This window comes from Heterocephalus glaber, unplaced genomic scaffold (assembly GCF_053883595.1).
Source record: "Heterocephalus glaber isolate CG9 unplaced genomic scaffold, H.glaber_assembly_v1.0 deba00001472, whole genome shotgun sequence".
NCBI lineage: Eukaryota > Metazoa > Chordata > Mammalia > Rodentia > Bathyergidae > Heterocephalus > Heterocephalus glaber.
The window spans coordinates 26,227,381-26,254,144 of NW_028258315.1; the positions used below are offsets into that span (position 1 = coordinate 26,227,381).

General features: G+C 46.0%; 1 protein-coding gene across 1 annotated transcript in view; it reads left to right on the forward strand.

Annotated features, from left to right (window-relative positions):
• The window catches only part of Galnt2 (polypeptide N-acetylgalactosaminyltransferase 2), a 141,473-nt gene that overhangs the window by 83,032 nt on the left and 31,677 nt on the right, over positions 1–26,764 (forward strand). Inside the window, exon 3 of the mRNA XM_004854680.3 lies at positions 4,881–5,034. Within this exon, the coding sequence (XP_004854737.1) occupies positions 4,881–5,034 (154 nt within the window). The remainder of the gene's footprint in view (positions 1–4,880; positions 5,035–26,764) is intronic.

The window sequence follows — 26,764 nt, forward strand, 5'->3', positions numbered from 1 at the left end:
AGGCAGCTTATATCAGAATGCGATATCAGCAGCAAAGCAGTCTGCACAAGTTAAAGGACATATAGGGTGCCCAGGGCACTGCAGGTAGGGACTCACTACCAACAGGAGGCCTGGTCTGTGATGTGAGGGGCTCCATCCCCATCGGTCAGAAATAAGTGACCCAGCAAAGGAGAAAGAAAGAGGGAGCCTCTTGGTAGACAAGGTCTTGAAGCTGGGCTCGGGCTGGCCTCCTGAGTTTTGGGAGAAGCAGTGGGGAACCATGGGGCTGCGAGGCTTGGCTAGATTGCTGGCCCTTTGGACACCACACCTGGGTCAGCCTGGATCACAGGCAGGTGACCCGTCCTGCCTGCTAAATGACCTCTGTGCTCCTCTCTTGGCCTCCAAGAGCATGGCTGGAGTCTCGTCTGGGAGCAAGCTCCATGTGAATACTTGAAAACCATGTTCAGAAGCCCGCCATTCATATAGCCATCTTGGGGTGGCATGTGCCTGCATTTCCTGTGCTGTCAGAACACATGCCATATATATATGTTTTCCTGCTGCTTTGGTGATGAAGCTAGTTTCTGCCACCTCATGTAAAATTTTTATCTTTGAATATTTGCTGTTAGACATTTCTGCTTAACTCATCCATTTTCACTTTTAAATCATTTTCTAAAACTCTTTAATTTCCATACCTCTTTCTGAAGATTATAAAGAGATGATAGGAGTGCAGGTGGCTGGTGACTGTCAGGCCGCTGCTCACTGTTCTGTTTCCATCCTCTGATGCATGCTGTTTGCACTTGTAATTCTGTGCACATTTGGCTGCCTCCGTATGCATGTGCTCCTCACTGCTGGGGCATACACACTTTTCTTTGCTGCCTATGCTCCTGCTGCCTCTGCATCCTGGGGGCTCCAACCCCACAATTTTGTACAACACAGAAATAACCAATCTTTGAGATAGTTCTTTACTCCAGTGTTTTTCAGGTTATAGGTTGTGACCTGTTATTAGATTGTGAAGCCAATTTTATGTTACATTCACATAAAAAATAGACTATTCATCCTGTCCATCTGGTGAGGGCCATTGATGCATTGTGAGGCATTGTGAGTCATTGTGTGTGTTTGCATTGAGACCCTGGTTCATGATGTACAAGGTATGTCATGGTTGAACATATTTGCTTGTATTATACCATACCACTAGGCTTGCTTTTTTCTTTTTCTTTTGGTTTATTGAGACAGGGTCTCACTATGTAATTCGGGCTAGCCTTGAACTTACTATGTACCTCAGACTGGCTCAGACTTGCAGGGATTCTCCTGCCTCAGCTTCCTGAGTGCTGAGATTATAGGCATGTTCTACCACACCCAGTTACTACTAGGCTTTTATGAAAGAAATGCCAATTACAGTCTATCTCTGAGGCCACAGTTCAGTGCCCTGAGAAGACTCATCATGGCAAGGCAGGCCTGCAGAATCTGCTGGAGGAGATGCTCCTGGATATGGCATTTGTGGTGGGTGTCTCATCAGACCTGGCTGCTGAACATGAAGGATCTAGCTTGGAGTCTCGTGGGCTCCCCTGGTTCGCTCTTATGAATTATTCAGATCTCTTTGGAGACCCTCCCAGTTCCTAGGTCTAGATAAGTGTTGTGACTTAGATCTAAAATGTTCCCCTAAGCCTCAGATATTCAAAGGTGGGACGTTTGAAAGGTGAATTGAGTTAATTCATTGATGAGGTCATGGTTTAATGACATTATTTGGAGGTGATAGAAATTTAGGAGATGGGGCCTGGTTGAAAGGAGTAGGTGATGAGGGTGTGACCTTGGGGACTGTATCTTGTGCCTAGCCCCTTCCTCTCTGGCTCTTTCCCTTTTTCTCTGCTTTCTGGCTGCCATGAGGTGAGCAGCTTTCCTCCTCTACACTTTTATACCATGATGTCCACCTCACCAGCAGGCAGTGGACCAGCTGCCCATGAATTGAAACCTCCAGATCTGTGAGGTTTTTTCCTGTAAACTTTTCCTTCTCTAAGTTGACTTTCTCAGGTATTTGGTTGCAGTGACAAAAATCTAATACAGTAAGGTCCTGTAGGATCCATCCATGTAACTCCACTGCTCACCCTCAAGGCACTGAGCTCTGTTTTTAGTCATATACTTATGAATAAGGTGATCTCATTCCTCATCTCCCTGCCTCACCCCCAGAATGTGACCTCCAAGGGTGGGTGTTGGGCCTGTATTTGCCCTTTTGTGCCTGCAGGATCTTGTGTCACACCCAGCACATGGTCAGCACCTCCTGTGCACTGATGGCTTGGACCTGAGCTGGCCCACAACTGCATGGCATCAGATGCTCTGCTGTAATTGTCTTACTCCACAGGAGGAGGAATCTGTAGGTACAGGGCACATGTGGGGAGAACAGGATCAAAGCTCTGAGAGTCCAGCAGAGACCTTGTCTTGTCCTGTATCTGCTGCTCTGCTTGGACACAGACCCACCCAACCCGTGTGCCTGGCCTGCCCCCTGCCCCATGCCAGGCATGGAATTGGGCAGGTGCATGCAGATGATGGGGATGAGACCTCCTGGGCATTTTGTCTGGCTTCAGTCTTTTTGGTGCAGGGAACAGATTTGACTTGTTGAGTGAGTTAGCACAGCTCTCCAGAGTCCTATCAGGCCACTGCTATGGACCTGGGAAGGCATCCAAGCCTGCGTGTGGTTTCTGTCACAGAAAGCATGGCATGGGAGGAGTCAGGGCCGTATGCTCCATGGCACAATGGTGTTTTCTACTCATCCCTGAAAACACGGGAGCATAAAGGGAGAGAGTGGGGGATCAATAAGTGTTTTTAGAGTTGTCTTTCCCTGGAAAACAGACTTCCAAAAAATGTTGTAGAAGCATTTCATTAAAGATAGAAGAAACGGCTGGCACTGGCCAGCTGCCATGGCGGGCATTTATCTGGGCCACAGCACAATCCCATAGCAAGGCTTGTGGGTTTTGGAGCTAACTTCCTACTTAAGAGGCTGGGCCTCTGTATCCCAGTATCATTTCCACGGCAGCCAGCTGAGATGAGATGGTCGATATCCCAGGACAGTTGCAGCAAGAAGCAGGTGAGCTCTGAGATAGAGACTTAATTCTTTGGCCTTGAGTAAATGATGGGCCCTGGAACTCAGCTTCCTCCTCTGCAATGGGAAAGGAGTATGCTGTCTCCTCAACTGTGTAGAGGGCTCACCCTGGGAAGGCCCTCTTGCAGCACCTACTGGCATCTGGGCTATCCTGAGCCTTCACCTCTGTACACATGATCATGTAGATGTGGCTCTCATATCATATTGTCACCTGGCTGGTTCCTGAGAGGGCCCTACCCAGCCCCAGGACCCCTGCACACACACAGGCCCTTGTGCTCATCCCAGAGAGCAGCTTGGGTGTGCCCTCCTTTGTTCAGGTGTCTGTACAGTCCCCTGAGGGAGAACATACAGATCTTATGCAGAGAGCAGCCTCAGACTGCCTGCCCCTCGGCAGCTTGGTGTTTCTTTTCCTGGGGTGGGTGGGTGCTGGGGATCAAACCCAGGACCTTGTACACACTAAGCCAGCCTGTATTTCATTATCACCCTCACAACTACTTGAAACTACGAGCTCCATTTGGGCAGGGTTGTTGCTCCTCCCTCTTTCTTTTGAGTTTGTTTGATCCACAGAACTAGAACTAGAGCCACAATGCAGTTATGTGGTAGAGAATCTTGTGCTTGGCATTATCAGCTGATCAGCCTTCTCATAGTCAGTGGATAGGCAGGCCACTTTGGGGTCCTCTCCAGGAAAAGACCTGTGTGTGAGAAATGGCTGGATCCTAGCTGTGGTTTCTGGGGTGCCTCTGAGAGCTACATTATTTACTTTCTCTCTGGGGTCAGGCATGCTAATAGCTGCAAGTAACCCTGAGGCACTCTCACTGAGGGATGCTTTTCTGTCCTGTTCTTTGAGGGAGTTATCATTTTGTGTTATAGGTGCAGGAGAAACCATCCCTTCCCCCTGTTAATGTTAGATAGTTGAGTCTGCTGAACTAAGCAACAAGGAATGGAGGAACATGAGAAAAAATACAAATACATTCTGTGTATGGGGCATTCAGGGATGAAAAGTGATAGCAGGAATCTAGTGAGATATAGGAGCTCATGTCCCCTTTTCAAAGGTGAGAAGGAAGTGGGGCATGGGAGCAAATTAGAGGAAAAGTGAATGACTGTTAGGGAGGTGAACCAGCCCAGAGAACAAACAATAGCCCCAGGACAAGGTTCATCTGGATGGGGTGGTATCGGAACTGCTCTCTTTCCTGTAACATGCAGTGGTCTCTTTTGGGTGACAGGGTATCCGTGGACAGGATTCAGAGCAGCTGACCATATCCTAGGGCACCCATGGGCTTCAGAGGACGGCCTGCCTATGCCTGCTGCCTCCTGAGTGTGTCCACACTTGGGCTGTGTGTTCTGAGCCCCAACAGTGTAAACATTTGCTTGTATGTTATCTGATGTTGCTTAATGGGATACTTCATAGTTAATTTATGCATTATCTTTTTCACTTCACTGGAATGCTTTTTTGGCATTAACTATAATCCCTGGAAAGTGGGATAAGCAGGGACTATCTCCTGTTATGGAAGTATTAATGCTGCCATAGTTACTGTTTATATTTTTTGGATGCTTTGGTTGTACTTGGCCCTCTAGACATATCTCTGAGCTCTAGGCCTTTGCCATTCTTGTTGTAGACTGTAAATATTCAGATTCCCACTCTCAGGCATACAGATATGATAATGCTGGTTAGTTTGTTGATTGAAATTGCCATCCAAGGGAAAAAGCCACGGCCATTATCTCTTAAATTGGCACTTGCTGCAGCCTCTGAGGTGAGTACCTTTGTCTTCTTTTCCCTTGTCCCACCTGTCTGCTCTACTCTTTTCAGGGAAGGTACGGTGGCCAGACTTTAACCAAGAAGCCTATGTTGGGGGCACAGTGGTTCGCTCTGGGCAGGACCCCTATGCCCGCAACAAGTTCAACCAGGTGGAGAGCGATAAGCTGCGCATGGACAGAGCCATCCCTGACACCCGGCATGACCAGTGAGTAAAGTTGCTTCTGCTGCGTTGCTAGACTCTTCCCATTGCCCTGGGAAACCGCGTGTGGTGTTCTTCACAGTGTCGCAGACTGGGAAAGATCCTCAGGCGTGGGGCAGTGGGACTCCCCTAGGAAGCAAAGGCTTGTCCCCTGCCGTGGTTCACAAACCATGGCCTGCTGGCCAGGAAGAAAGTGGTACTGGCCTCATATTTGCTGATGACTTAATGTTATGAAGATCCATTCACAAAATTTCCAAAATTTTCCATTGTTCTCAACCTTGGAAAGAAGAAGTGTGAAGTGCTGGTTATTGGGACACTGTGTAAGGTGGAAATGTTTGGAGAGTGGAGAGGAAATTACCCATCCAGCAGGGATGGTGCTAAATGGAGCAGAAACACAGGATACAGGAGTGTGGTGAGCACTCCACACCCCAGTGCTGAAGGAAAGGGCTTTGCTTATGCCCTTTTTTTGTACTTTAGAGATTGATAAAGATGAGCAGAGGGCACCTGGGGTTTATCAAGCTCAACTCAGGTCAGGGCCATCTCTAGCTAGACATTTTAGTATTTTACCCCCACCACCTGGGCAGGTGATAGAGTTGACTCTAGTGCATGCTGGTGGTTTTCCTTGTTGGTGAAAAAGGATTCCCTGTACAGCTCTCAGGGAGCTTCACCAGCAGCGTTGTGCTGCTTACTGCCAGGGCCCCTCCTTTCCCATTCCCCCTTTTCAGCAGCTCTCTTTGGTTCTGGTCAGTTCTGTTCACCACAGCAGCTCGTCTTCAGGACACATGGTTCATGGTCCTTAGGGACCAGAGAAAAGCGTTTAGGATGTAATAGAATATATGACACGTGTGATCATAATTAAACACATTGTACATGACATTAAGAATCTCATCATTTCCCTAAATCTACTCCAGAAGATTATCTGCACTTAGTGTTTCCTGTCATCCAGTAATTTCTTTTGTAAGGCAGTTTTACTCGGACCATATGCCAGTCATTGTGAACCTTTAGAGCTTTCAGTGATAACAAACAGCCCGCTGTGGCACACGTGCCATAGGTCCACTACCACTGCCTTATGCTGTGCTTCCAGTTAAAGTTGGCTTCATTAAATACCGTGTTGAAGCCTATCTGAAATAAGAGCTGCTGGTCTAGGGTTGGGGACTCTTTGGGTTCCCAGGCTTGGAGCTGTGTGGACAGCTGCAGATGGGGAGATGCCCGTGTCTTTGGGGAAGGTCCCAGTGCCTTTTGGACCATCCTGATGTGTGTCCTCACTGCTGTCCACCCCAGGCTAACTGGCCCATTTCAGACGACCCTCAGGAACCTGCTTACAGGAACTTCATAGTATGTGACAGTGGATATGAAGGTTATCTTCATGTCAAGAGAGGGCACATTAGTGACCCAGAGCCACTGACCTAAGGCCAGGGTATCTGTTGGCCTTTGAAGAAGGGTTCAGCCTTCCCCAGGCCATAGAGTCTGGGAGATCTAGTGTAAAATCTGACCTGGGACTTGAGTGGACTGCTTGGAATTTCATCCCTGTGGTATGAGTTTCAGTCACCACTGGTTTCAGTGCTGGTTTCTCTCCAAGCTGTCATTGCTGGTGCTCTGCCTTTGAGCTGAGTGAGAATCACAGGCTTTCTGGGGTCCACAGCAGGTGGGCTTAGCTTCTCTGCTGCCTTCATTGCAAGTCCCTGCAAAGTCCCCAAAACTATATATACACACTTTTCCCTGTGTTCTTGGAGTAGGAGTCGGCCCAAGCAGATGTTTGCATATTTATCCCCTGGCAGAAGTGTCTCAGCGGGTTAAATTTAATCCAGCCTCTGCAACATGCTTCTTTGTGTGTGCTAGAGGAGCAGCTAGGAGGCCTTCCACATTTGCAGGATTTGAGCTAAATTAAATTCTATTCAAAGTGAGTTTGGTACCTGGAATGGAGCAGCTATGACCTCCTTGAAGAGTCAGTTCTAAGACAACTGTGTTACTGAATGTTAGTTAAGGTGTTGAGGGCCAGGGATTTAGCTCAGTGGTTTCGTCACCTGCTGCACAAGCGCAAGGACCTGAGTTCGATCCCTGGTACCAATAAATAAATAAATAAATAAATAAATAAAATAAAATAGAGGTTTTTTTTTTTAAAAAAAAAAAAAAAGGTGTTGAGACATGCTTTGGGATCCCTTCAGGGTCTCTAATGGAGAGTAAATTAAAGATCACCATGGAACAGAGAGCCTTGATGCCTCTCTGGGTGCCTGGCTGCCTTCTGCTTCATCCCTGAGGGTGCCGGGAAGTGCTGATGGCAAGCCAACCGTGCAACGCCCAACCTCCTGATTGGAAGGATGACTTAAAAATCAACTCTTAAGTGGGAGACTGACCCAGTTTCCAGGAAAACAGGTGCCCTCGGGCTGGGCTCCTCAGTTCTTGGGAATCTGAACCATGTATGATAATTTAGAGAGTAAATTTAAAAATCGTTCTTTTTTTTCTTTTTTCTTTTTTTGGTCTCTGCAGTCTCTCCCTTTGTGTAGGTCTAATGCATGCACAGTAGAATTCAGTCTCCAGCTTTGATAAGGTGAAAACAGTGCAGGTGGAGGTTAAGAACAAGAATTTTGGAGGCTCATAGGCCTAGGCTGAATCCCATACTCTCCAGCTCTTCTGTGGCCTTTGTCATCCATCAAGTAACACCTTAACATGTAACCTGTGAGAACTAAACTGTGTACAAGGACCCCCTCAGCAAGGCCTCCTGGGACCTCTTCCCAGAGTGGAGCCCCCTGACCTAACCCAGGTCCCACCCCTTCTCCACTTGATTTTTCTCCACAGTTCTCATCACTACCTGAACACTGTGTGGTTCATGTCTTTATTCCTTTTCATCAGAATAGTGTGGTGGTGCAGCCAGGGATGTTATTTGACACCTTACAGCACTCAAAAACTCAGTACTTATTGAGTGACTGCTCAGCCCAGTGCTTGATGCATGTTCAGTGCCAATACATTGTTGACATCAAGAATCACAGAAGAGAAGAGGGTAAGTGGAGCTCACAGGAACCGCAGAGGAACTGCAGGACCTGCCCGTGTTGTCTCAAGAACTGGAAAGCCACCCCTTGTTACCTCAGGGACAGCTAGGAGGAGCAGGGATTCAGAGCTGAGGAACACTCAGGCTGTTTCGCTTACTTTCTTAAGTGTATAGAAATATTATGCTAAGAAGGAATATGTACATGAAAGCAGGAAGCTACGTATGAATTTAGGACTGTCAGGCCCTTGTGGACGACACGGAGGAGGTGGCCTGTTGTAGTGCTACAAGCACAGTTTCTCACCCTAAAAAGGGGGCAGTTTTTGTCTCCCTTACTCCATGTTGTTTGAAATTCCAATTAAATTACCAAGACCTAGAAAGAAAGAAATTAAATCAATGGGAATTCTGAAAGTGTCTTTTTGAACACTTGTCCTCTGTCTCCCTGTTGGGATCCTGTTGGCATTGTCCATGCAGAAGGTGAAGTGCCGTGGCCTTGGAAGAGAGCCAGTTCTGTGCCCACGGTGGAAGTGGGGCAGCAGGACGGGAGGGGTGGAGGGTCCAGGGGCATGGCTGGGGTGGGGAAGAGGTGTGTCTCAGGACTGAGAGGAGGAGGCTGGAAGAGGAGCAGGCTGAAGGTGTGTGGGGGTAAAATTTGGACACACCCACTTATCTTGGTGCAGGAGCTCTTGTGCTATGGGGATGGACACATGTGGCACTCAGGAAAAAGGACTTAGTGGGAATATGTATTTGGAAATATTCAGCATATGGGTGGTATTTAGAACCATGAGCCTGGATGTCATCCTCAAGGGAGTGGACACCAATGGAAATGAGAAACCCATGGGCTGACCCATGTTCCATCATCAGGTCTTTAGCTGTGGGCTTACAGCAACAACTAATGCTCTGGGGAAATTGCACTGTAGATGCTCTCAACCCCAGGCTCTCCTCAGAGATTGTCATGTAATTTTCTGAGGTCAAGCAACCATGAAGTCAACAGGAGCCTCCGAGGGTTTCTTATCCAGTGCTCCTCAGCCCAGAATGTGCCACTCTCAGAGTCAGGTGAAAGATTGGGGGCTCTAGGGCTGTCAGGAACTCACAGGGGCTCCTGGCATCACTGTAGGGGCCAGTGGTGCTGTGTTCTAGGTAGGATTGACAGTCCTGCACTGTCCTATCCCTGAGATGTCCTATCCCTGGCACCAGCAGGGCTCCCAGCCACACCTTTGTCTACATGACCCCTTTCTCCCTGCTCAGTGCAAACACACAGGGTGGAATTGCTGCCTCTTTACTGCTCTTGGTGGAACTTGCCTTTTCCACCAGCCAGCCCTCTGAGGAAAGTAAGCCCCTCATGAGCTCTGTGGACCACACAGCTACCTGAAGCTTCTCTGCCTCTGGGCAGCAGAGCCCTTGGAGGTTCAGGTGTCTGTGGATTGTGGTGTGTTGGCCCAATTCATATGCAGAAGTCCTAAGCCTCCAGTGTGACTGCATCTGGAAAGAGCCTTCCTTCTTGGAGGTCATTTTGGCTCAGTGAGGTCATGATGCATCCAGACACGTGTCCTTATGAGAGCAAAAGAGAGGGACATCCCTGCCCACCATGTGAACCCACAGGGTCTGGGACCTTGGCCTCCAGTGCCCTGAGGAAGTTGACATCTCACCTGTGGTGTTCTGTTATGGTGGCCAGTGGCTGAGTGGGAGGGCTGCCTCTTGACCAGCAGGGAGGGCCAGGCCTCTTGGGTCCTGAAGTCACTTCCATTCTCTGAAGTTTTCCAGTGTCTTCTTCAGTGCTACTGGGGTGCAGGACCCAGGAGACCCCTGGTTGTCTCCAGGGTGGGCATTAAGGGGTGACCAGCTCCCAGCTTCAGCCTGTTCAGGATCAGACCTCTTTCCAGGAAGGTCATCTGATGGGAAAGTCAAGTGCAGAATCAAACAACCCAGGGAGTTTGTAGGACCTCATTCTCTCTGCTGGGGAAAGCTTGAGATGGTTTACTTTGTAATTGTTTATGTAACTAAAGTCAAATAAACCTTCATGGGGGAAACATATTGTCTTTGTTTTCTTTTTTCCCCTGTGAGCCCAACACCAGTTCTTTTCATCTGTTTCATTAAATCCCTTAATAATGAGAACTGCTCTGTAAAGGAACAGGTTCCCTGAAGGTTTAGAATGTCTGAATCATGAGAGTTTGTCCTTGTTTTTGCCATTTCCTTCATCACTATAATTTTAAAATGTGAGGTTTTAGAACATGTTTGGTCTCAAACTAAAATTCTGCCTCTGAGAACAGCTGCCCCAGCCAGCAGCAAAGGAGCCTTCTCTGAGGAAAGTTTGTTCATGTCATACCTAATGGATTTGTCTGGCAGGCTTTAAATCAAGAGTACCTTATCTTTACTCCATTTAAAGTTATAGTTGCTCAGCTTTGCTTTTAAGAATCACTAGTGCCCCTATTTGGAACTCCTGGTTCTAGTTCAGCCTGGCGGGTGTCACTGGTGTATGCCTTTAGGGGTCTTTTTTAGCAGGGCGAGATTGGAGCACTCGTCGGCTGGAGTGTCAGCATTCCCATCACTGTTTTGAGAGTTGGTTAGGGTTGAGGACTGTGGGAAAAGGCACCACCAGACATCCCACAAACCCTGCTGATGCCAGGAAAAGCTTTTACATTGAGCTCAGCTGGGTTGGGTTTGGCCACAGCTTTGGTTAAGGCAAATGTTACGGATGTAGGGTTTTTCTCTTCAGGGGCCAAGAGATCTGGGACTGTGATAAGGAATGCAGGGGGTCTGGGGGACCCTGGACTTGTCTTTACTTTGGCATTTGGTGACATTCCATTAGTGTGCCCCAGCCTTTGTCCTTCCCAGAGAAGGCCATCACTCTGTGGCAAGCTGGCCAGCCTTCCCCGCTGTGTGCTGATGGAGACCCAAGTCCAGGTGACCGAGGTACTACCTAGGGCATTGCACATGTGGACTGCTCTTCTCTGAGCCCAAGTGGCCTTGCTGGCCCGGTGGCAGGTGGGGCTTGCCTGAAATTTTTAAGTTCTTTCCTGTACTCGTTTTCTTTTTAATCCCCGTACCTTAGTGTGGATGTATTTCTGTTAGCTTGTTTCCTATTCACTGATCCCTCCCTCTGCTATATCTAATCTTTTAAATCCATCTACTGAATTCTTAACTGTATTTTACCGTGTCTGAATAAATACAGAGAGATATTTAAAGGCCATAGCTAATTTCTTAGTCCTTCAAGGAGAATTTAGTTTTGTCCTCTGCAATTAAACCAGTGCAGATCACCTTAGTCACGTTCAGAGTGATGAGTATAAATGTGGGCTTGGTCCAAGTGTGAGAAGACTGGTCAGTTTCCAGTTCTCATTTGCCCTATTTTCTAGCAGGCCCTGTAATGACTTGTATCTAGATCCCCGCCGCACCCGCCCCCCGCCCCGCCCAAGCTTCATGCGGTCATAGGTAGGGCTTTTCAGAGGTGGCTGGATCTAAAGTGTGTGATGTTGGGATTAAGTGTGTGATGCTGGGATCAAGGATGAGTGATTACTAAATTAGTTCACTGATTGGTTGCCATAGTTCTGGGTGTGTATAATGGGAAGGCCCTAGGCCCTCCCTGGGTGTGAGTGCTACCTGCCTTTAGGGGGTATGCCTTGCTTCCTTGTTGCCTGGCTGCCTTCTGCCTGCTATGAACTGTTATCCTCTGCCATGCCACCCTGCCTTGGAGCGAGCCAACTATGAACTGAAACTTCTTCAAACTGTGAGCTACAATGAAGCTTTCCCCCTTTGACTTTGGGTGTTGGGTATTTTGTCTCGCCAATGAGGAAAGTAACTAAGACAAGCGCTGAGTTCTGCTTCGTTCCTGCCTGGTGCAATGTACCTCAGGAAGCTGAATGGGCCTTTGGCCTGCAAAGCCATTGCCAGGTTGGCTGGTTCAGCCTCCCAGCTTCATGCTCAAGGAGAAGTGGATCAGGGTTCTGGCCTTGCTCTCAGTGAACTCTCCACCACACCTTCTAGCCCACAACACCTGGCTGCCTGGCTGTTTCTCCAGTGACTTCAAGTAGATATTTTTGGCGCATTTCATCCCAAAATTCTCATTGCTATCCTGAGTAGTTTGGTCTATAACAAGGAACTTTATGATCCCTGAAAGCAGGGAGATACCTGAGAAGTTTTACTTGGAATCTAGTTTCTTAAGAATTTGATAGTTCAACTGCTCCACTGCTGGTGGGAGTGCAGACTGGTGCAACCACTGTGGAAATCAGTATGGAGATACCTCAAAGAACTAGGACTGGAAGTCCCATTTGATCCAGCTATTCCCCTGCTGCTGGGTATCTTCCCCAAAGAATTAAAAGAATCATACCACAGTGATATATGTGCACTCATGTTCACAGCAGCACAGTTTGTAATAGCTAAAACTTGGAAGCAGCCCAATTGCCTATCAACTGGAGACTGGATAAAGAAAATGTGTGTGTGTGTGTGTGTTTTTAAATAAAATGGAGTACTACTCAGCCATAAAAAATGAGAAATTAAAGGCATTTATATCTAAATGGATGCACATTGAGGTGATACTCTTAAGTGAAATAAATAGGACACACATGTGTAAATACCAAATAGTTTCTCTGGTGTGAGAAACTGAAAGTGTAAATAAGGACTAAAAACTATAATAGATAACGTGCAATAGGAAGAAAAGAGGCAAAGGGGAAGGGGAAGTGGGAGGAGTAGGGGAAAGGAAAGAAGGGAATGGAATTAATATGAGAAAATGGAAAAATGGAAACAAAATCATTGTAAATAGGGAGGGATGGAGGGGTTGAAGGGAGGACAAGGGAATGGGGAAAAAATAAGAACCAAGAGAGACTATGTAAAGGTGCAAATTTCCAGTGATGAATGTCATTATATTGTATACCTAAAATGTACCAATAAAATTAATTTTAAAAAAAAGAATTTGATAGTTCATAAATTTTGCCCTGAACTGCAATGTCTACCCCACATGAGAGTAAACAGAACTATCAGTGGACTTTTAAGTTGAGAGGTGTAGTTTTTTGCTCTGCTGCTTACTGCTCTCTGACCAAGGTTATATTGATCTCTCTATATCCTGGGTTTTTATCTGCAAAGTAGTAATAACACTTGCCCTGTCTGTCTCATAGTATTATTACTAAGCCCAGGTATCTAAAAGTGTATGAAAGGGCTTATAAGCTGCAGTCAACTACAGAAGTACAGAAAGTTAACCATGACTGGTGGTTTGTGAAATCAGCTGTGGGTACAGAATGTACTGTGCTCTGTTAGCCTTTGCTCCCACAGCATGTGGCCAAGGGCAGGCACTGAGGACAGACACAGTCTGGCATATAAGGCCACTTGCTGTGAGTGCAGAAGGTTTCATTATTGACCAAAAACAAGGATCCTACCTGTTTCAGAGGAAAATTAGAGCAAGAAAAATGGGCTCAACTGTTTGATAAATAGGATCAGCCCTTCAGTGTAGACAAACTGCCCATCACCTCAAAACTCATCACCTCACTGTCCCTGTGAATTAAAAAACTGAAGGTACAGTGTGCTTTGTAAGTGGAAGGACCTCTGATATTTCAGGAAATGATCAAAATAGTGTGAGAGTTTCAATTTCCTCGGCCATTTAGGCTGATATTTCACCTGGTGCTGTAGCTTCAGCGGTCACTTGTGGCTTTTCTAATGACCTTGAAGGAAGCAGCGTGTCACTGATGAGCCAGCACCATCCGTCCACATGCACAGATGGTGGTGGTGGTAGCGCCATGAGTGCCCAGAGCCCCCACTTCCATCTGTAGAATTGAAAATGCAGACTCTTAGAATAACAACTGGCTTAACTACATTCAATCCTTTACCTGCCAACAGTAAGCAAAAGGGACAGAATCCACGTCTTTGGAAATTCCAAGTCCATTAAAGAAGGAAGCTTCTCAATCAGAACATTGTGCTTGGATTTGAAGTTTCGTGTTCATTGTTGGAAAACCTCTGGGTCTGGTCACCCTGAAGGTTAGTGGCACCAGGCGTCACTGCTGGCTCACAGTCACCCACTGACATCCTCTGTGAAGGGCCTCGGTTGACCAGGACTCTGGGGTCCTCCACACAGGACACCCCTGGAGGCCAGAGCATGGGTTGTCAGGTACAGCACTGTTTTTCCTCACCTGTGGGGCAGCTCTTTGGGTCAGTTCATGCTTGGGCTTGCACAGCACCAACCTAGATAGAGGAAATTAGGATGAGCTGCTGGTGACCCCAGAGACAGCAACTGTGCTGGCAGACTGTGTTCTAGGCAGATAGGTGTAAAAATCCAGAACACTGATCTGGTCCATCTTGTATGGAAAAATTGCATGGCAGCCTCCCCCAGTCCTTCTTACTTTACAACATACCTGTTTTCTTAAATCATTTTTTTCCTTTGAACATCACTTTAAAAGTAGATACAATTTTTTGTAAATAAAAATTTAAAAAGGAAACCACCCCAAAAAGTTAAAAGCAATTATCTCTTCTTGTGACTATCCTTCTTGATTGACCGCTTACATCCTCTGATAGTTGGGACATGTGAATTTTTATGAACAAGGTCTCATCAAACTTGCTGTCCCCAGTCATCTGCTTCTGTCAGTTAAGACGCAAGAAATGCTTTCATGGTAGTTTTGCTCTGGACAGCTTTGTGCCCTCCCGCTTCTGTCCATGCAGCCGATCTCTGGTGATGTACACTGGCGGGGTTGGGATGAGTATTTTTAAATGAGCTCTGTGCTCATTGATTCAGAAGATTTGACATGACAATGTATTTGGTTCTGGAAATGTACTGAAATTTGTTCTCAGTATCAGCTGAGTTTGGCTATTGCTTTATGTTGAGTTTAGAACTAAGACTCATGATTGTAAAATGATCTGTAGCCAGCCTGCCTGTCTCCTCCCCTCCCTACTTCCTTCATTAGGCTTTGATCTCATGATTGTGCTCACTTTGTAAAGTGAATTTAGAACAAATGCTTAAATCTCGCTAGAAGTGTAAGAAAGATTGATTTGCAAAAGAATTAGTTGCTTCCTAAAATTCACCTGTAAAAACCATCCAAACCTAGAGCTATTTTTATTTTAGTCAAAGTAATCTTTCTGTGAATACTGACATATAGGCTTTTCTGTTTTACTTGAATAACATTGATAATTTATGCTCTTCCTCAAAGAGCATAAATATTACCCTCATATTTTCAGATGTGTCAGCATAATATCGTATGTGTATGTGCTTAAATATTTATTAATGACAAGCCTATCTCTCTTTTCTTGTGTAGCAGTGGTGTGCTTTGTCTCTTCCCTCTCCTCTTTCCCTTTCATCTGATGTGAAGGTTTGCTGACAGTGGGAGGGAACGGTGGCCTCACCCTTGTCTTCACTGTGTGCAGATCCAACTTCTGTATGCATCCTCACGTCTCCTTCTCATGCATCCACATCTGCTTGTTTTTGTGTTTCCTTCCCTTTTTCCCCTGCATTCCCTGTCCCATGAGAACAGTATTTTGTATTCATGTCTCTTAATTCAATTCTGAGTGCAGACCTGGTGAGTCTCATGTATTATGAAATATAGTGCTTTCATTTTGGTTATTTTTAAACCTACGTTTAAATTACCAAAATATTGTGATTTCTCACTCTTCTGGAATTGCTTTTGTTTTCCTTTTAATAATGTCTATTTAGGAGAGAGTTTAAAAATGCACAAAATTGATTTTTTTCTATCAGTTAAAATGTAAGTCATTGTTTTCCTCTTTGTCTCACCTTGGAGTCGGACATCCCAACTTTATAACTTTACTCTCTACTGCATGTGGAGAATTTAATTTGTGGCCGATATTGATGGCACCGTAGCATTGTCGTCAACTGCCTTTCATTGAGGCCTTTGTGCTGGGCACTTTGCTGAGTACTACCTATGCATTTCTCACTCAATTGCCACCACAGCCTGAGAGGCAGACACAGTCTTTGTTGTTACTGTGGTTCTGTAGCTAAGAGACCAAGAATCAGAGAGGTTGCATACTTTCCCCATCTAACCAGGCAGAAGAACAGCCCAGCCTCCCACTACCACACCTGCATGCCCCCTTTCTGCACATATTTGATTAGGTATGGTTTAAAAGGCTACTAATACTTAAAATTGTTTCAAGTCCAAAATATTCCTGTTAAATCAGCCTAACTAATCACATTTAGAACTTCTTTACTACACTTTATAGATGACATTCCCCTGTACTGTCATGAGTTTCCTCATAGTTCTGAGGAACATCTGCTTGATGTATTTTAATAGTGTGATTTGGAGTATAGTTGGTATATTTTCATGGATTATATCTTTATTAACATAAAATTACCTCTTTCCATTGAACATTGTCTTTTTTACCCCACATTTTACTGAGTATAATGTGTACTAATATTCTCCTTTATTTACTTATTCTCAATATGCTTTTATCTAATATTACTCATTTTTGGGGGTGGCATTTATTTTGGGTTTGTATCTTGGTGTGTTTTCTGTTGCTGTAACAGATTACCCAAGACTGGATAAGTTATAAAGAGGAGAATCTGGAGGGTAGTTCTGGAGTCTGAATGTCCAAGGGCATGGTGCCAGCATTCACCTGGCCTCTGGTGAGGGCCTCATGCTGCTCATCTTGTGGTGGACAGTGGGAGAGGGAGCAGATGGGATGCAGATGGGAAGAGAGAGGGCTGAACTCCTTGCTGGCTAACCCGTTCCTGACCATCCATACTGGTTATCATTGGCTCAAACACATGAGCTTTGGGGGACACACAGAAGTTTGTTTTGCAAGCAACTGAATACTTTTATTTTGATGTTTAAGCCAACCTGGTGGTTTGAAGTTTAGTAAACTCTTAGCCATTTTCATGTTTAATCTGTCATCTGAGTTTCATCATTCTGCTTTGTTCACTCTTCCTTGTTTTTTCCATCGTCTTCTCCCATGTAGACAGTGTGTCTGGTTTATTTGGTTGTCTTTTGTTACTTGGGTTCTTGAGTTTTTCTCTTCATTTGATTGAGAGAGTTTGTGTTCTGCTTTTGAGTCAGTCAGTTGCAGTTTTTTCTTTATAAAAATTCAACAACAACAAAAGATATTTGGAGAAGTATTGGTTTGATGCCAAGAATAAAACATTGCATATTTTAAAATGAAGAATTAATATGCTTTTACTTTCTTCCACCCACTTTCTGGTTTTGTTGATATTATTTGGGATTAGACACAGATTGTTGTTAAGTATTAAAATATGATTATCTTCTTTAAAGAATTTTTAATTTGCATAATATTTACACAAGTCTATTAAACTATTACTGAAATAGTTCGATGTTTCTTACTGTTTAATGCCATGAGTTGAGTATTTTATTTATTTTATTTTAGAATAGAGCTTTTAATTTTGCACAAGGCTCATCATGTAACTAAAAGGCTTTCTGAGCCTTTGTTTACTGAAAATTGCTTTCTACTCTGCACAGGAATGCTGAATTGTACACTGTGTGCAAGGTATGAGTCCTGCCTCCTTTTCCCTATATAATCCAGTATATATTGTTCCATAAAGATGTTTGGTTTTGTCGGGAAGAAACCCTGAAGCATTCTGGTTTTGTTCATTTATTATATCAGTTGGGATGCTTTAAACAAAAAAAGACATTTTATTAAATTTTTAAACAGAAAGCCTGGAAGTGACTCTCTGGTGATCTTTCCTGGGTGGGTTTGGGGGACCTTTTTTAATTCTCTCAATACCTATTTAAGCATTTTGGTCTTTGAGCTACATCCTTGTTGCCTCATGTGGTGCCAGGCTGCCATGGCTCCATGCATCTGACTTTCGAGGCAGGAAGCAGAGGCAGAGATGACCTTTTCTTCAGTGACTCTCTGCTCTTGCCTGCAAAACAGATCTCTCCAGAAAGCCCCCAGTGGACTTCTGGTTAGTTATGGCTCTTTGTGTGGTGGACGTAAGCTGAGGAAATGAATTCACCTGAGGTCAGTCAGGACCTCCCTGGGGCTTTGTGATCCACTCACAATAGCATCTGCAAGAGAAAAGTGAAAGAGTGGTTCTTGTGCTGCTGGGGAGATGTAGCCAGGAGGCCCCTCTATGGTGTCATGGGCCCATGGTCACTGCTGGGGTCCAGGAGCTCACATCCTCAGGAGGCTCCATGGTGTCACGAGCCTGTGGTCACTGCTGGGGCCCAGGAGCACGTTATCTGGGCTTGCCTAAAAGGATGGCAGAGTTGGTATCCTGTGCCTCGTGTGAAATGCTGCCAGGCTGGCCATGGGCATGTGCTCAGTGCCTAAGCAACTGTTGGCCTCTCATCTGGGGGGGGATCCAGTGTGGCCCTTGGCTACCAGTGGCAGTGGAGTGAGAGAGAACCTGGCCTTTCACCATACACGCAAGCTCAAAGACACAGGGTGGGGTGTCTTGGCTGATGTGTCTTCTAAGTGTTAGGGGAGCAGTTAAGGGGATGCTGTAGGGTGCACTGAAGGAAAGTCAGCTGCCTGAGAAACCCCAACCAAGGGACCTGGGACCGAGATTTGCCACCGTGAGATGGGGGAGCTGACCATACTGAAGCAGGTCTCTTCACAGAGCAGGGGAATGAAAGCTGGAGGGCCAGGATTCAGCTCAGTGGTTCCGCCGCCTGCCTTGCAAGCGCAAGGTCCTGAGTTGGATCCCTGATACCAAAAAAAAGCTGGAGCCCACACTGGCCCTGAGAGTGGGTGGTGGCCCTGGAAGCAGGGGCAGGGACTGAGACTGAACTGGGCAGGCCAGTGAGGAAGGGGCAGCTGTGTAAGCCCATGTGAGCAGGCCCTGTGAGGAGGGCCCTGCAGGAGGGCCCCTCACATTAGGAGGGATGTGGTTAAAGGACAGTGGTTGCTCCTGCTCTCTGCAGTGGCTCCAGCCCATAGGTGAACATGAGCTGCCAGCCTAGCTGTGCTTGGTGGGTATTAGGGACAGCTTGAGTGGCTGCAGACAGCCTGTTACTGTCCCCGCTTCAATAGCTCTTGACTCGTCACAAAGTTTTCAGTTAAAATTTGGTGTCTGTAAAACAGGAGGGTCTAAAGGGCAGGTGATGTCCTTGAGTGAAAGATGGAATCAAACGGCAGCTTGCTGAAAGCATCACCTGGATACCTGGTGTCTTCCCTCCAAGATGGCACATCCATCCCCCCCAGTGCACAGCCAGGTGGACGCCTGTGGTGTTAGTGAGCTGGGAGTGTGATGTGGAACTCCACAGGCCCTGGAATCCTATGTGCCGTCACTCCTAGAACCCTTGCCTTTGTGAGGGGCCTGGAGGCCTTCGAAGACAGAGCAGTAAATAAGATGGGCTCAATTTCTCACGTCACAAGAGGATAAATATTTTGTTTTTGAACTTGCTTCTGTTTTCTCTGTGGGACAGAGTGTGGGGCTGGCAGCATGTAGGAAAGTGGTTTTAGGTTAATAATTTTGAAGTGAGAAAACCTAAGGTGATTAATAGGGCTTATTCAAATCTCCTGCCACCCAGATTTTTAAGAAGCTTCATTTCAGGGGGGTTCTACAGAGGTTTTTAAGTATATTATGATTTGGTTCTCTAGTTTTAGAAGGCCGCAGCAGAATAGTCTACACTGTTGGGAGATATTAAGAATGTGTCTTGGGCTGGGCATTTAGCTCAGTGGTACCATTGCCTGCCTCGAAAGCTCAGGGTCCTGAGTTCTATCCCTGGTACCAAAAAAAGAGAATGTGTCTCAATTAAATGAACGTTATGAACAACTAGCTGGATTCTTTCACTTTCCCTTTTTCATTTCTTTTGCTTCCATTCCCAACTCATACTTTTATCTAGGGGCCCATTGGACTTCCAGAAGATTTCACAGCAACACATGGTGGGGTATGTGGAAATGCCTAGGACCAAGGGTCACGCCTTACGTAGGCCCAGTATAGGCCTGGGCTTGTCTTCAGGGCCTCACTCCTAGGCTGAGCCTTGACTCTGAGTGCCAGCTCCAGAGCCAGGCAAGTTTTGGGTACACAGCACATCCAGACAGATGTACCTGAAGTCAGGTCATAGCAGAGAGCATGGGAAACAAACTCAGGGAGCCAAGCTCCTCTGGAATGTATGCTGCTCACCAGTCAGAGGCCTTGAGCTTTCAGAGCTGCCTGGGCGCGTGTGTGGCAGAGCAGTGTTGTTGCCAAGAACATGTGGAGCCTTCTGCATAAGCTAAAAGCAGCCAGCCTCCTCATTGCCTGGGCCCCACTGTGGGAGGCAGCAGGGGCCAGGCACCTGCATTAGACTATGGGCAAGTCCAGTGCCCAGTACACCAGGCAAGATTCGTGATGGTCAAGGTCCATGCCTTTGAACAGTTTCCTCAGAGGCTAGCAGCATCCTGTGTGAGTGGCACATGCCCAGCCTCCATTGGCTCGGCCTGGCAGGAGCCCAGGCTCCACAATAGAGGCTGAACTGGATGTCCTAGTTGCCCATGGGATACTATGTCAGCTGCCAAGGCAGTCATTTAGACCATTGATCTATTGCCCTTGAAGTGGTACTCATGCAGCACTTCTGTAGGTGAGGGCCCCAGAAGGAACCAACACATGTGGGGCATGCAGTGGGCGAAGCCCTGTTCAGAGTTTTCCTCCCCATGTCCAGGTGTTACTACCCCTCCTCCTGAATCTCCATCTACAAACCAGGAGGTGGTTGGGAGGTGACAGGATCTACTTACAGCTGCCCTTTAAATTTCTAAAGTTCTCTGGCACTGTTCATCTGAGCTTAGCCCCAGGCCTTCTTGGCTGTCTCCTGCCTGATTTGAGGGGGTGGGGTTTGCACTTGTGTAGATGCTGGCTTGTGGGAAAGGCAGAGGTCAGAGGGGCTGCGGGGGTACGTTAGCTGCCCTGTCCTTCCAAAGCTGGCACAGGACAGGAGCAGGTGCTTGTCACTCTCCTCCCAGAGTACGGAGCTGATCACTGCGCTGTGGACATCTCCCTCACCTGCTCTCTGGGCCCTTTTGTTTCCAGCTCAAGAGCTTGACTGAATTTGTAGTCAGGCCTTGTTAGAGAGCAGCTCAGGTCCACTGTAAACAACAGGGTGTAGCTGAAGGGAGCCAAAAAAAGGAAATAACAGTAAATAAAAAGTTAATGGATTAAAAAAATGTAATGACGGAGAAGACTGTGTGAAGCTTTTTTTTTTCCCCCTAGTATTAGAGAATGAACCCAGGCCCTTCTCATTGAGAAGCTACATCCCCAACTCTTTCTTTTCTTAAATTTTAAGATAGGATCTCACCAAGTTGCCTAGGCTAGGCTCTAATTTATGATCCCCCTTCCTCGGCCTCCCACCGTGCTGAAATTACAGGTGCATGTCACCATACCTGGCTTCATCTTTAAAAAACGTAAATCTCTAAGAATACCAACTGACAAAAGTAGAGAAAACATGATTCACATGAAGAATGAAAAGAAAGACATAATTAAGATCATAAGAAAATTTTAAGTACACTTTTATGCAAATAAATTTGAAACATATGGAATGGGCAATCTAGGAAAATGTAATTACCAAAATCATTCAGGAAATAGAAAATATGAGTAAATATCATCCAAAGAAACTTTGAGCAATAAAAAATTTGCCTTTCCAAAATTTACAAGGCTCAGATGGGTTTATGTAAGACTATTTTAGAGACTACAGAGAGAAAGCGACCCTGTTTCCTTCAGTAGAACCATAGTATGAAAGAAGGTCTAAGAACAGAAATTTGTACACCAGTCAAACACCAGTTTAAGGTTATTCATTAAAAGAAAAACCTAAACCAAGTTCTAGCAAGTCTAATACAGCAGTATTAAAAAAAAATTATAAAGAAGAGTTTATTTTAGGAGTGCCAGAGTGATGTACATCAGAAAATGTACTAACATACCTCGTTGGTGGTGTAAAGGAGAGCAGCTGCATGGTCACTTAGCAGAGGCCGAGGACCGTTCCACTCAGCACTTGCTACTGACATGATGAAAAAGGTCCGAAGAAATCAAGGCAGGCTCTGAGCTGGCTGGTGAAAGTCTCGTCCTGTTGCTGTAAGGACAGGACAAGGTGGGAGGGGGGCAGCTCCTGCTCTTCCTCAGGCATGTGTCGTGTGGCAGCCATGGCCAGTGCATCCTGAGACCAGGGTTCTAGATGCGTAAAGACAGGAGAGACAGGGACAAGTGGGTGGTGGAGACCTGGAGGACCTCAGGCAGAGCATCAGGTCGGATAGGAGGCACCCACGGGATTCCAGAACACACACAGCAATGGCCAGGAGGAAGTGTGGCAGGAAGGGAAGCCACCCCTGTTGGCAAGGAGCCCTTCAGGTGCTGGGGAGTGCCGCCAGATGTGCAGGCCTCGTGGGGAGAGTGACAGGCATGATTGAAGGGGGTTTAAAATGGGAAGTCTCTTCAGACTTGTCGTAACTACATTGTGGTGTTCTTCAAGGTTTCCTTGATGGAACTTCAAGAGCTGATTCTTTTTTTTTGTTTTTGGTACCGGGATCGAACTCAAGTCCTTGCGCTTGCGCAGCAGGTGGCAATACCACTGAGCCAAATCCCCGGCCCAAAGAGCTGATTCTTAAATTCATGAAGAAAAGCAAATGGTCACAGATGGCTGATACACCTTGCACCACACCTCCCATCAGACACAAAGCCTTCCTGCAGGACCCTCAATGACTGCAGTGCAGTTCAATGCAGTGTCACACAGACAGGTGTCAGGATCAGGAACAGGTGTGTGCACATGTGAAGTTTTGGTGATGGCAGCAGTGATGAAATAGAAAACTATTAAATGATACCAGGGCAATAGATTGTCCATATAAAAGAAAATGAAATTTTGTATATCATTCATAAAAATATATTTAGAACTGGGCATGGTGATGGTGCATTCCTGTAATCTGAGCACTCTGGAAGGCTGAGGCAGGAGGATTGCAAGTTCAGTCCCAGCCTATGAAACTTAGTGATTTAGCAAGACTCTGTCTCAAAATAAAAAAGGATGAGGGGGAAGCTCAATGTGAAGGCCCTGCATTCACACACTAGTACTGCCTAAAAAAAAGGATGAATAACCTAAAGTTAAAACCATTTTTAATCAGGTCATAACTTACCCCAAGTGTCTCTCAAGCAGCATGTTTCTTTATATGCTGACTGTCCTGAGCGTTGCTTCAGCAGGTGTCATTTCAACCAGTTGATTCTTGTATTGAATAAAATTGTCATTTTTATATTTCCTGTTATATTTTCTTACAAAAATTAATGGAAAAAATGCAATTTTTGGTCATCTTGTATTTAAATATTTAAGTTTGTAAGTGGTTAAAAGTTATAGCATTTGAAGAAAATCTATCAGAATATATTAATAATCTTAGGTTAGAAAAAATTTCTTAAACATTACCCCTGAGCCAAAGATTGAAAAAGCAAAATTTTAAAATGTACTTGCAAATTTAAATGCACTATGAAATAAAAACATCTCCCACAGACTTAGAGGTTTTGCCACACAGCTGATAAAGGGCAGTATCCAGAAGATACAAATTCCCATCATCAGAGAGCTAGAAAAGGGGACGAAGCATACAAGCAGGCAGTTAGCAGAAGAAACAAAGCAGCCAGCACATAAATGTAGAAAAGACATGTGGCCTCACCGGCAATTGGGCAAATGAAATAGAATAAACAGGCCAATTCATAGGAGACTGACTGGCACAGCTTGAAAATCCAGTGATATCGGAGATGGTGAGACTGTGGAGCAGTATTATCTCGTATGCTAGGGCAGGAGTAAAGCACGAACAGCCACAATGGGGAGTGAGCCAGTGCCATCCAGGAGAGACAGAAGCACGCAATCTGTAACCAGCAGTCCCCCGTAGGTGAATGATGTAGAGGAACTCAGGCCTGGACAGGGACAGCCTGTATTTCTGTGCTTCTAACAGGGAGAACGTGGCTTCAGCAGGAGGGGCCCTGCATGTGGTCTGATGTGCAGTGGGCATGGATGGAGAAGGGCTGTGTTGGGGCAGGTACCCTCCCAAAAATGGTGTCTCAGCACAGACACCATGTGCATGGAAAAAGATACTAAACACCATTCATGAATATGAACTGTTTTGTGTATTAAAAACACAGAATAATGAAGCACCAAATTCAGGGTAGTCATTACTTATGGTGGAGATGGGGATTGAGGTCGTGTTATGCTTTGTATCTAGATGTCCCCCAGAGCCTCATGCACTCATAGTTGAGGCTTTTGGGGAGGTTACTGGATCATGGGGGTGTGATACTTGTCACTGGGTTAGTCCACTGAAGGGTTTATAGCTGGGTGTGATGTTGGGAGGTAAAGCCTGGTGGGAACAGGTAGGTCATTGGAGGTGTGGCCTGGAAGGATATGCACATATATATATATATATATATATATATATATATATATATATATATGCTCCTTCCTTGCTCCTTCTCTGCTTCCTATCTGCCATGTCATGAACTGTTTCTCCTCTGACATGCCACTGTACCTTGGAGCCAGCTGATTATGGACTGAAACCTCTACAAACTGAGCCAAAATAAACCTCTCCTCCTTTAACACATTCACTGTGGAGCTGTAATTCATATGTCTTGCTGCTGGGCAGCTTGAACCTGCATGACTGTCCCATCAGGTGGCTTTTTATTAATTTTGTTAGTAAAAAGACCAATAAAAGTGATTAGATCCATTTGTACCATGAGTGGTACGAGCAGCCCGATGGGACAGTCACACATGTACCACTGGTGCTTCAAGCTGGTAGTAGCAGTTAACTTGGGGGTGTTGAGTATTTTCTCCCAGCAATGAGAGAGTAACTAAGACAGGTAGCAAGGGACAGAAAAGGGACTATAATTACTACCTGTCATGTCATTTCATTTAGAAAATCTGACCAGCATTGCAAAGTGGGAAGTTTGATATGGCAGAGTAGAGGTGCCCGGGTACTTGTACACCATCTCTGCAGGGTATTGTTTGAAACACTTCACATACATACCCAGGGTCATCACTGATGGTAACATTGCCTACCAAAGACCAAGGGAGACTTTCTGGCTTGGCAAATGCACTGTGGTCCAAGAGTGGGCATTCAGCATCCCAAACCCAGGGACTTTTTTGCTTTGCCTTGTTTTGCCACCAGCAAAAGAGGTAGACCTTTCAGGGCAGACTCAGAAGGAGTCCACAGAGCAGATGAGTTGAAGGCCAGTTGGGTAATTTGTGAAGTCCATATCACAGCACCCATGGCCTAGAGATAATGTGGCCTTGCCTAGAGCCGCCACCGTCTGTGCTTAAGATATCACACAGGGAAGCAGAGGCAGGGGAGTGTGTGCCTATGTGGAGACTGGCCTTCTGTGACCTGACTCCCAGCACGTCTGCCCCTGCGCTGGTGGACAGTCCTGATCAGAACACCTCGCCCAGGGATCCTGCCTTTGGGCTCGGGCTGCAGGGTTGGGAAGCACTGTAGAGGGTCAGCATTGCTTTTGAAGCCTGTTTCCATTTTTCCCATAGCGGAAACCTGGCTTTGTGAAAACATGAACTAATGCTTAATTACTAACTGCTGTGTTTTAAATGCTCTCTACAAAAGTCATGTCGAAATGTAATTGCCATGGCAGTGGCATCAGGAGTGGAGCTTTCAGAAATGGTTGGGTGGTGAGGGCCCCACCCTCAGGATGGGTGAGTGTCACTGTCTCCAGCATGGGTTGGTTGTGAGTTTAGCCCCAGTTGCCCTCTCTGTCACCAGTACCTGTGTGTCCTTCACCATGTTAGGATGCTGCATGGGGGCCCTGGCACCATGTTCCTGGACAGCCCAGACTCCAGAGCCTTGAGCAAAATAAACCTGTGGACTTCCTAATTACTCAGTATGAGGCGCTCTGTTATAGCAGCAAAAACAGACTAACACTAATCATTTTTAATTACTTAGTGTTTTTCTTTAAAAACTGAGTTACAGGTGCCTCTAGGAGAGTGTGTTTTCCCATGGTCTTTCTTTCCTGTGACCCTCTGTTTGGTTTTGGTAGCCATCTCGCAGCAAGTGTAGTTTTGCTGCCGGCCACACACTCTCCCTGGGCATCTCTCACTTACTGTCAAGCTTGTTCCCCCGTCTGCCCCTGCTTTTCCTTCTTTGAGCTCCTGCAAATCTAAGAACCTTCTCCTTTTTTACTGTGACCACCTTGTTCTGGCACTGCATATGTACTTGAAAGTGGACCCGCTTCCCACTCCCAAAGAACTTGACTTGTTGGCCTCATCTCCAGGTTACTAGAAAAAACCCCACTCCATACCCTGTACCTAGATGGCAGCCTCTGCCAATACCAACTGCTGTTTTGGTTTTTTGTCTTAATCTTTATGTCAGGTCTAGTTGCACACACCTTCAATCACAGCTACTTGGGAGGCTGAAGCAGGAGAGTTTCATGTTGGAGGCCAGCTTGGGCAACTCAGTGAGACTCTGCCTAAAAAGAAAAAAGTCCGACAATGTATGCAATCCCTGGGTTTAATTCCCATTAAAACACAACAAAAGACTTTATGTCTGGTTTTTCTCTTTTTTTTTTTTTTGTCATTACTGGGGTTGTTCCCAGGTACAGGTAAGCTTTGTATCTCTGAGCTGCATCTCAGCCCTTTTTATTTTTATTTATTGTTTTTTTTGAGACAGGATCATGCTAAGTTGCCCATGCTGACTGCAAATTTGTGATCCTTCTGCCTCAGCCTCCCAAGTATCTGGGATTGCAGGCATACAATGCCACACCAGGCTGTGTCTGGCTTGAAGTCTTCAGTTTACAGGAGAGGAAGGTTTTGGTGACCCTGTAACACTCGACCTGTAAAAGCACATGCAGGGCCTAGTCTGCCCCACACCTGTCCTCTTCTCAGTGCCTGCTGCTGCTTCCTTTGGGACATTGGATGGGCTCAGGTCCCCAAGGGA